The 10758-nt window shown below is 45.4% G+C and overlaps 1 protein-coding gene and 1 long non-coding RNA gene across 4 annotated transcripts; one reads left to right on the plus strand and one right to left on the minus strand.

Moving 5' to 3' along the window:
• The first annotated feature begins 231 nt into the window (after positions 1–231).
• LOC144246474 (uncharacterized) lies at positions 232–760 on the plus strand. Its single transcript, XR_013340151.1, has 2 exons — positions 232–314; positions 460–760. It is a non-coding gene; the product is annotated as an uncharacterized LOC144246474 (long non-coding RNA).
• Positions 761–1590: 830 nt separating this feature from the next.
• On the minus strand, positions 1591–10657 carry GSTZ1 (glutathione S-transferase zeta 1). 3 transcript variants are annotated; one of them, XM_021542821.3, is made up of 9 exons: positions 10609–10657; positions 7598–7649; positions 6951–7018; positions 6051–6131; positions 5458–5583; positions 4853–4928; positions 4020–4072; positions 2714–2763; positions 1591–1968 (listed from the first exon to the last, which is right to left on the minus strand). In XM_021542821.3, exons 1-9 carry the CDS (start codon positions 10630–10632, stop codon positions 1842–1844), a joined length of 657 nt encoding a protein of 218 aa, XP_021398496.1. In that variant the 5' UTR covers positions 10633–10657; the 3' UTR covers positions 1591–1841. The 3 variants fall into 3 exon arrangements, with proteins under 3 accessions (XP_021398496.1, XP_021398497.1, XP_021398498.1); XM_021542822.3 differs by lacking the exon at positions 10609–10657 and adding an exon at positions 8179–8313; XM_021542823.2 differs by lacking the exon at positions 10609–10657 and having other exon boundaries at positions 6051–6145; positions 7598–7642.
• Between the last annotated feature and the right edge of the window lie 101 nt (positions 10658–10758).

Consider the following 10758-nt stretch of genomic DNA (forward strand, 5'->3'; position numbering starts at 1 on the left):
CTTCTGAGATAATGAGTTGCTTCAGGCCTGACCTGCAGAGGCAAACATCTCTCTTAGGGTTATTCTGCAAGCCAGGGCAGAGAGAAGCAGAAGTCAGCTTTCTTCCGGCACCTTAAGCCGCCAACCTCCTGATCAAGCCTTCCAATCCCCACCCATTAGTGACTGAGGCCATCCCAGTTTTGTTGTAGTCACCTTTTGACTTTGCTTTGGTCACAGCTTTCATGCAGCTCTGGCTGTGTCAGACCAGAAGGTTCTGATCAGTGGAGGCTGCAATGCCAGAGGAGCCCTGCATGATGCCTTTGTCTTCCACCTAGGTGAGTGACTCTCCTGCCCTGTTTTGATAGCTGAAGATGACTCTGGGGCTGCAGAGGTGTTTCTGAACACCTAGTCTAGTCCATTTGTCTCATCCTTTGCACTAGGAATGGGCTTGTCAGTATTGATATCCCCTTTCCACTTCAGATACTCTTTCATGGAGCACAGTGATCCACCATGACCTCTGCTCTGTTCCCCGAGCTGGCCACACATTGCTTGACCTGACTCCTGCCCACTTGATGGATATGGACAAGGAGAACAAAGAGGAGCAGAAGCTGCACACGGTGTTGGTCTTTGGGGGCTCCAACTGTGCTGGGACATTTTATAACAGCACACTCAAGATCCAGCTGGACCTAGGATAATGCATGATTCTCAGAATGAGCCTAAACAGCAAGGCTCTTCACCAGCCTAAATACAGATATGGATGGCAATAAATTAATCCAAGCAACATGGCAGTCCAGGTATCTGTATGTAGGTGAATGGCACCTTGGTACAAGAGATTGTGGGTTTGTAAATTCTGAAAGCCATGGGTATTGTTTTCCTAGGATACCTGATATATAATATCTAGGCTCAGGTGCCAAAGCATTCAGTGGGATCTGAGCTGACTCTGCACAAGAACATGACACAAGGTTATGGGTTCCTTTCTTGCCCTACAGGTTTCTAGCTGGAATTCCCAGGCTGCTTTCAGCTTTGTAGGTGACTTAGGTGTTTGGTTTCATTTGGGATGAGTGGAATGGTATTTACTGCTGCTGTTTTACAGTAAAAGTACAGACATTATTCTGGTTTGGAGAGAATCTGGTGTGGGATTTCCTTGGGCAACCATCTGCAGCTGAAGGCTAGGAAAACACCTAGAGGAGTATCTGAGGGTGGGAAAAAGAAGATAACATAATTTTCATTGTAGTGGAGAGAGACGGTTGTGCCTTGGCACAATGACCTAGCTTTGCTCTAGGCACACCTTTCATAAATGCCATGTGACTGCTCTTGTTATTTCAAGGGGTGACAGAGTTATCAACTTGGCTCTTTCAAGACCCCAACAATGGTTAAGCTACCTTCCATCAGAGACTAGATCTGATTGCTTATATCTGTGGAACTGATGACTGTGCTGTGGCTCTGAGGTAGCTCCAAGGATAAGCACAATGTGTACACCGATTCTCTGATGCTCTTTCTGTAGATGATAGAAAGAAGTAGCCACCATGGGGAATACAGAATTGGCTCAATACCTCACAGTTGTTTGTGGCCACATTTCCCCGCCCAAAGCCATACAGATGAAACTTCTGATCATTATGGATACTTCTGCTTTAATCTGCTTCATGGAAATAGACTGCATAGACAAAACTAGTAGCTGCAGGTATTCCAGCACAGGCATCCTGTAAGTCATCCACACTACTTCCAGATTCTCTGTCCTTCCCACACAGATGAAAGGGAGACAACAGTACTGGGGTTTCCTACTGGCATTGAAGTCCTACTCAAACTGTAGGTGTTGTCTTCTTTATCATGGCAGCTTTCTAGAGTTAATGAGTAGAAAGGCTTCAAACTCGCAGCTCTGCAGGAGTATCTGGCTGCCGGGAAGGGTGGCTTATTTTGAAGGCCTCTAACTCCAAGAGAGCTTTATTTATTCTGGTTATTGTGGGATATGGACCCATGTCCACTTTGAATCTGTAAACGGAGAAGAATTTGTGAAGGACTTGAGTTGGAGAGCCAGTGCGGCAGGGAGCAGAAGTATAGAGCAGTGTGATAGGCCTGCCTGGTGTGAGAGAATCTCACAGGCATTTACACTAACAGAAAAGGTTCATCCTTGTAGGTTTACAAACAAATGCTTGAGAGATTAATCAGTTCCGGAAGAGGTTGTAAAGTCTCCTTCTCTAGAGATACTCAAAACCCAGCTGGATGCAATCCTGTGCCACTTCCTCTAGCAGGGAAATTGGACTGGGTGACCTCCAGAATTCCCTTCCAACTGCAATGATTCTGTGCTTGTGCGATTTTCACCAGACTTTTACGTAATGTGCAGCACAAGGTAAGAAGACACTACTTTTCCTGGGAATCATGCAGCCACTACTTGTATGGGTTTAAGGCTTTAAATAAAGTCTGATTAATCTTTTCCTCCTGTGTGCAGTGTAAGAACAAAGCAAACAGGGACAGAGAATATGGAGTGTGGGCAACTTCAGCTTTTCTAAAGTCATAGATCAGGTTTCCCCAGAGGCCTCTAAGAGGAGACCACAATTCATTACTTCCAAAAGAGACAGCATTTATGAAGTAGGAAAATTTGTGGAGAGAATAAACATAAGTGGATAGGGCAGGCTGGAGGGATAATGTCTAACAGGCACAAGGAGCAGAAGGTAAGCTCTGACAGCCCAGCATAAGTAGGTGTCTTGAAGAATATATCAAACTTAGCCTTAATTACCTTTCAGCATTGGCAACTTGAGGAACTAAACACAGATCAGCCATGGAAACCTAAAAATATAGCAGAGAAAAAAGGTTAGAATAACTCAGAGCCTGTCCTCTCACACCTCCCAGTGGCGGCAGGCTTTGAGACCAGGACAGAAATTATTTTATCAGCCAGTACAGAGGAGTTGTCATGATGATCTAATCATTTAATTCAGCATTAATACTACAGCAATAGTACAAGAAAAAGAACTTCATTGCAGTTGCCAGTAGAAGCCATGAGCTTTTAGGAAGCTTTATATTTACCAGCTGATCATTATGACCTTAAGGACACTGTGCTTCTATGGCAACTGCCTTTAAGCAAACACGTCTGCTGGCAAGCTGCAGAGGGAGGTGATGGAGGGAGAGGGGTGTTTGCATGGCTGGAAAAAGTTAAGTAAATTTTGCTTGCTTGCACTGCAGCAGTATCAAGCAGTCCTGCAATGTCAAGACATGATATGTGATAGGGCCTCTGTACACAGGCTTGGAGACTTGCAGTCTGAGGGAAAGACTTAACGCCAGTGCTGCTTGCTGCCTGTCTGCACAGAGGCAGCTGCCCTCACCCTGCTCCCCAGATCACAGAGCCCTGGGTGCCTCTCAGAGCACATTATTCTCCAGCATTAGATCTTGTAAGGAGCCTTATTAATTAGGGCTCCATAAGGCTGCTGCTAGACAATCCTCTGCATCCCAGAATAATGCAGGAGCCTTCCTTTTTAATAAGGCTTTTATAGGAAAGGCCTTTTGCCTGGCAGCAGAACTAATAAATGGAAAAGGCCTGAACTGCCTCTAGTTTGGTACGGGTCAGAACAGCTTTTATGTGAGCTCTGTGAAATCTGTCCATCTTAAATTGGATGGTCACAGCAGAAAAATACAAGTTGGTTAAAGGTTCCATAGAAAAGAGCTAAAAACAGAACACATGTTTTTTGAGCCAAGCTTTGCTCCTATGACAGGACATGTTGAAGTCCAAATCCCATAAAGATGAAATGATATATCATCATTTTCCACATCATCTAGAACCAGCCAGATCATAGCTACAGCTGCAGAATCTGGCCATCAGCAGGTTATAGTCAGGGACAAGTAAGCATCTCCATAACTCTGTCAGTCAGTAATGGCCTAAGTAGGATCCATGCAGCTGTTTTTTGTTATGGTGAAGGCACTGCATGTAATTCTAGGCACTGGATGGGGTTGTGTTCTTATCTCCTCAACTAATTTTCTTTCCTATTTTAGGGGAAGATACTTTGGTTTTCAGTTCTGCAATAGCACACAGGGCTCTCTCTGATACTTACTTCATCCCCCACACAGTAGCGTCCAGCAGTGTGCTGCAGAATCTGCTCCAGTGCTGTCAAGAGAGGTGGTACACTGGAATGAGGCATTGGAAAGTCAATTGAAAGGGACACCAAACACTTTCTAGACTGAGAATTATGTACAAGGGCATTTTAACCCCAAGCAGAGTATGAAAAAGGAGCATTTTGGGACAGAAACTAGAAGGAACAGAAATCTTATTATAGTTATGAGTCTTTAGGCTCCTTCAGCTTTTTTGGGCCCAGGGTGATTTCAGCTGCTTTAGACAATGCACTCGAAATGCTATGAGGATAATGTAGAAATACGTAATTGGGGAGGGGGGAAAGGCAACGGTTCAGTCAGTTTGTGTCTGTCAGAAAGTGAAAATGGGCCTGTCATTGTAGCACATGGGGGAAAGGATTTTGAGGGAACCAAAAGCCCATTATTTCTCTCAAAAAGGCAAAGAATTACTCTGCTACTTGCTAGACTCTGTGGGAGTTTGCTATTAGATTTCTATCTATGTGTAGAACTATAGAAGAGCTGTGAGCCCTTGTGCTTCAAAATTAATCAGCTGCTGCAGTGTGCAGGATGGCACCAGGCTTCCCCTCTTCCTTGTGCAACAGTGGAAGTCTTCTGTGCACATCAATCCTGGGGAGCTACCAGTCCTGGACATGAGACTCTGGGCAAGAAGAACACAGTCTCTGCCAGCAAGGCAGGACCCCAGCACACCAGCATAGGAATATCTGTGGTTCTACTTGAAAAAGGCAAATAGAATGCCAGTGGTGCAGAATTTTGTAAGGTCAGCCAAATTACTGATCATTTTAGATGTGGTATGTACCTTGAAAGCCAGATGTGATACAGTTCTGAGCCCATTCCATTTTTTTCTCCCCCATTTGTTTCAGGACACTCAGGTTCTGTGAAGACAAAGCAATCTCTAGGTTAGATAACTACTGCTAGCTGGATCTTACCCACTGTGTCATCCAGTGGAGGACAGGGGAGATGAGGAGTTGCCAAGGCTGAACCCCTGGCCTGAGTTCACTTGGTTGGGTCAGCCCTGACCTCACCTGCAATGAATCAGGCACCCTGCTGTATCTTTCTCTTGGCACTACCCTTCTGTAACAGTTGCCAGGGTATCCCTTTGCCTCTTCCCTTTCGGCTGCTCAATTCTCTTCCTACAATGTCCTAGACTAGGCAGTAAAACCATATGGATTCAGCTCTTTCTGGAAAGAGCCCTGGCATGCTATAGGATTTGCTGTGTTGGAAATACTGTATTGGTGCCATTGGTATTTAGATCAGGCAGAGGTTAAGCAGATTTTATCTGCTAGCACACCAGTCTGAAGTTCTGCCACCCGGTTGGCTGGCAACAATTTAAGGAGACTGGGAATTTCAGGGACAGAAATCCTTTCTGATCTTCTCATTTGCATGGATCTGACAAGGCAGTACCTGGAGTGGCTGAATGCCAGAGGCAATGTGGTCAGCAATCATTCTGACTTGGGCTCTCTTCTTTGGATCTTGGGGCAGGAGCCTGGGGTTAGGATGCGTCTCTTCTAGGTAATTAATTATAGCTAGCTGTAAAGAACAAAGAGATAATGGGAGGTTATTGGAGACCCAAGGAAGACTTTACATTCCTGGACATGTGGGAAAGGGGAGCTGATCCAAGAGAATACAATAGCTCTTGAATGCAGTTTATTACCAACCCAAAGAAAAGAATAACTCCTCTGACATCTGCCTGTGACCTTGTAATTTGGTCCAGCTGTAATTTCAGGCAAACCATGGAACAGCCATCAAAGTCAGACGACCAACTGCTTAGTGAAAGGTGGAGTTATGAACCAAAGCAGAACGGAACTGAAATCCTTGACAGTGGTTTCCCATCAGGGAATATGTGCTATTTCTATTCCCAAGTGGGATCATAAATGCCACTTCTTTTCCAATGTAAAGGTGAGAGCTCTGGAGAAAAAGATGGAACAAAGCCATCCCATCCAGACTGGGAAGCAGGCTGGAGTGAAAGGTTAACAGGGATGTGGCTGATAACTCACCGACTGAGAAAGGGTGATGCCATCAATTTTCAAGGCTGGGACTTGCTGCATTGGATTCAGTGCCTTGAATTCAGCAGAAAACTGTGGAAACAAACCTGAGATTACTCTACAGCAATAAGAAATTATTCTTCCTTGTTTTCTTCTCCCAGAACCCAGTTACCAAATTCTTTTTCCTTCCTCTTTTTTTCTCTCTACCTTAATACTAATCTTTGGAGTAAATTATGCTGTACTATTAGCCTACAGCAAGCTCTTACTGGGGCTCAGGGATCACTGCACCTGGCCTGGACTGCTTTATCTCTTGATAAAGCACCACTGCAATGCCCAGTGGTACTGCATCAGTGACACCATTACTGTCCCAGCTGTCCAACTCTGCCTTGGCCCATACCAGCCCATTGAGCCAGTGGTACTATGAGGTGCACAACTCCCTCCTATGGATCCCCAAGTAAGGCCTCAGTGAAGATCTCTTTTGGCAACCCACCTCTTCCTTTTGCAGGCCCTTTGTAGCCCCCTGCAATATAAATTAGCATATTTTGGACACCCCCTATCCCCAACTCCATGCCTTTTCTGTTGCTAATTGAATGAAGTTAAGTCTGTTTAAAGTGTGGGGCAGCTTCTCTGTGCTCCAGATATATTCAGTTGCATCATGGTAAGCAAAAGATTTTCAGCCTTATGGATTCAGTCAAAAATGTTTGAGAGAGAAAAAAGCCTCTATTCTCCTGCAGTCATATTCTTCTCCTGTCTCACATGCCAGGGAACAGTGGCTGAAAGCAGCTATTAATTCCAAAGAAGTGGTGAGGAATTCAGTAATTTTGCCTGTGAACTTTCCAGTGCTAATCTCAAGTCTCCTAATGATCCCCAAGTTCAGTACCCTGGAGAGAGCAGTGGTATTTTTATCCTTACCTGCTGTCCTCCATCCTTAATGAGGTTCACTGGGACCAGGTCATAGGAAATTCCTTTCAGAGCCAGTGCTAGGGAGAGCAGAGTGTACAGCTTCAGACAGCTACACTGGGACCAGTTTCATTGGTAATGGGTTCAGGAAAATGTTAGCACCTATATTTGAAAAAAGACTCTACCCCTCAATGAGGGTGGCCTGAGTCCACTGAGAAGACTGTGCTCTGGCAAATGAAGGACCAAAGTACTAAAGATCAGTCCTGGCAAAACCTGCATTTTTCAAAATAAGCTTTGCAATTCTTTGCAGCACAGCCCTTGCTGATTCGGCTTTTAGAGGTTAGGGGACCATGTGGTTACCTTTAAAACCTTTCTGTCTCAGCACAAGTAAGGACCATTCCCAGCCCTGCTTAGTTCTCATGACCTGGGTCAGCCAGAGTCTGAGGTAGCATCATGAAGCCCTCTTATCTGTTCCCCTCTACTCCACCTGCTCCAAGTAAGCTGCGGTCTTCCCCTTCCTCCTCATGGGGAGGTGCCTGACTGTTCCAGGCTCATGTTTGCAGACCTCTCTGTTAATAAGTGATGGATTAATTTGGTCAGTGGAGGGGAGGATACTGCAATACTGAGACAAAAAAAGAGAGATGAAAATTGAATCTTACCAATTCGCACTCTCCAAGAACAGGAACTTCGGAAATAACTGTAAAGTATTGGCTGAGAAGAGAAAGACAAAAGAGTTATATGCTGGGAGCACCAGAGTATTGAATGTAAGGAAAAGAATACATGAGCAGAAGGCATTTCAGGAACTCTAAGACAGGGGAGAGCAATGTTTGGAGGAGAGACGGCTCCTTTCTGAAAGTAACTGTTCCTGATTTGGGCATACAGGTAGCATCACTGTCTCTCATAATAGCCTTCTTATTATCCAGTTGCACCTGATGTTTCCAACAATGCACAAATGACCTTGACACTATAAAGCTTCCCTCTTTGTACCTATCCAATATTGCTAACTTCTATCCCATCTTAGATTTCTGAAAATTTCTGTACTGATTGTGCCAAGCATCTGGGTATTTGCACGGTATGAAACAACTTTTCCAGCCATGTAGCAGAAAAACCAATTTCTTTCCAAAAAAGAAGAGCTTCTGTTGTTTGAGACGAAAGCCATGAAGAGAGAGAATTCATCTCTACCTGAATGATAACGCTAAGGCAGCCTTCCCAGATGCTTCCAGCCTGTCCAGATTCTCACCTTTTCAGATGCCATGGTGCATGCAGTTGTCTCCACAAAATAAAAACAGCCTCTGTGTTTTCTGTTTTAACTCAGCTGTAATGAGGAAAAGCTTCTCTCCTATAACCAATGAGGAAAGGACTTTGCCCCCCAGTCTGTGCCCAGGACACAAAAACCAGCCAGTCAGATTCAATCCTGAGTCACTGCAGTCACCCTCTCCCAGCCCTGATCTCAAAACCATTAAACAGATTTAAGCTTGGAAGCACATTTGGGAACCATTCTTGAATCATTCTTATTTCCATAGCTTTTCATCCAGAAATCTAACCCTGGAGAACAAAAAAAAAAAAAAAAAAAAAAAAAAAAAGGAAAAAAAAAAAAAAAAAGAAAACCAAAGCTGCATGCAGAATTTCTGTTTCACTAGGGAAAGACTGCTAGCTCTGGGAATGGGCTCCCTTTTCAGGGAGATTCCATAGTGTGCTCCTGTAGCTCCCCTCCCACCAGTATTGGCCAGTACAGGGAATTTCCTACATTGGAGATATGGGAGAAGCTGCTACTCTGCTCTCAGACCAACTTAGTGTAAAATAAAAGATTATGCTTTTTTTTTGTGTCAGTCTTTTCTTTCCACACAGGAAATTGGTACCCATCTATGTCTCTAAAGAAACCTGTAATCATGTCTCTCCTTGCTTACACAGATCCCACAGCATGCCAGGGATCTCTCTCAGTCTCTACCCTCCCAAAATGCATAAAAATTTTTCCAGAGACTTGGCAGCAAGACAAAAGAAAGCAGGGATATGCTCAATTATAGTCTGTCAAAAGAAAACCAGAGACACTGATGATCTCTGTGCTCCAGTCCTCTTTGAAAACTTCACACTTCTTACAATTTAGATTGGCTCAAATAACTCCAAATGAGGTATGTCTTTGACTAATTTAGTCAGATTTATAAGTGAGGAGGAAAGAGATGGAAAGTACTGGTAACACTTTAGTGGACAATGTATTTGCTGATTTTCTTAAATTCTTCTGGAATGAGGGCATTAGAAAAATCAGCTACGTTAGTTTTTCAAATGTCTAGCCTTCTGAGTTTCAGGGAAGAAACAGAAACTATGGCTTCAAAAGAGAAAATAGAGCAGTCATGAGATACTAATTTTACTTGCTTTTCCTGAGGATCTTGCTAAGGATTTTTTGGCTCAGAAATTCAGGTCATTCACTACATCCATTTTGGACTCTGCCCTCTCAGCCAGCAGAGACATTTCTCCTTATCCTCTCTGCAGTTCTTTTTTGGTTTTAGAGCCTGTGCTATAATTTGGAATAAACTGTGTCATGCTAATTGCCTTGCTCTGTAATTTCAAGGCTCTGGGGGATTTCACTAAAAAGAACATGGAAATCATTGTTCAGCTGGGAACTGTCTCCAGACACTGGGGCATGGAGTGATCTCTTGAGTTCATGCTGTTTTGTTCCTAGAAGCAGGGCAGATCACAGGCAAAAATAATCAGCTAAGTAAAGAGTAGAGACAGCAGAAATGTTTTGTCCTCAGTGGACATATCCCAGAGTGACACTGTGTCTTCCTCAGAGGAAATGCTGAGCATGGTCGATGGAAGTCTCAGGAAAGAATTTCCTGCATTTACAACCCTGTGGGATAAAATCACCAAAACCTGCAGTTTAGATTGGTTGGAGCTGGGATGATAGCAGGACAGGATTTGCTTGATGTCTACTGAGAGTTCTGGTTTGGTTGTTTTCATTTTTAGCAATCAGCGAGGAAAGTTTGGGCTTAAATACTAGTCCAGAGTAAAAATTTGGCAAACACACTTCTCTGTTGTGAAAGATGGAAGAAACACCCCAAACTTTGTATGTTGACCTCTTAGGTTTTCCATCTTCTTCAAAGTAGTACGGTCTATTCTGGATACCACCTTTTTCCAAGTGATATAAGGGATGCACTTGGGAACGCCAAATCTCTCATCTTTCCTGAGACCCATCAAGCCCAGCAGCCTGCACACACACTGCTCCTTGGGACACCTCTGTGCCTGAAAGGCACAGCTTGTACTCTGCTGGGTTCAAATGTAAAGCAGAAAGAACAGATTTGCTCCTAAACTCTCAGTATCTCTTCAGCAGGACTTGGTGTGAACAGCGCAAATAAAATACGGTAAGCACCCCCACTAAAAGCATTAGCACACTAAAGCATTTTATTTAGCACGGGGTTAAATTCCGTGCTTTCCACTGCGACAGAGACACGGGGGCAGGGCGGGGCAGCGGGGGCGCGCTCCTCCCGGGCTCCGCCGTCCCGGCCTCCCCGGGTACCAGCAGCCACAGCCGGCGACACGGCCGAACCGAGCGAGGCCCGCGCAGGCCGAAGACGGAGAGCCGCCGCCCCAAGCCCCGCTCCCACCGGCTGTGGCGCCGCCATCGTCCCCCGTCCCTCCCGCCCCGCGGGGCGAGCGCGGAGCCAGCGCCGCGTACCTTGGCGGCGGCGGCGGCGCTCATCGCCGGCCCGACCCCGCTCGGGGCTGGGCGGCTCCGGCTCGGCGGCCGGGACTACATCCCCCGGCGTGCCCCGCGCCCCGCCCGCTCTCCCGCGCAGGATGCGCCGGGCCCGGCGCGGTGCCGCGC

The sequence above is a fragment of the Lonchura striata genome, chromosome 6, assembly GCF_046129695.1.
Source record: "Lonchura striata isolate bLonStr1 chromosome 6, bLonStr1.mat, whole genome shotgun sequence".
Classification (NCBI taxonomy): Eukaryota; Metazoa; Chordata; class Aves; order Passeriformes; family Estrildidae; genus Lonchura; species Lonchura striata.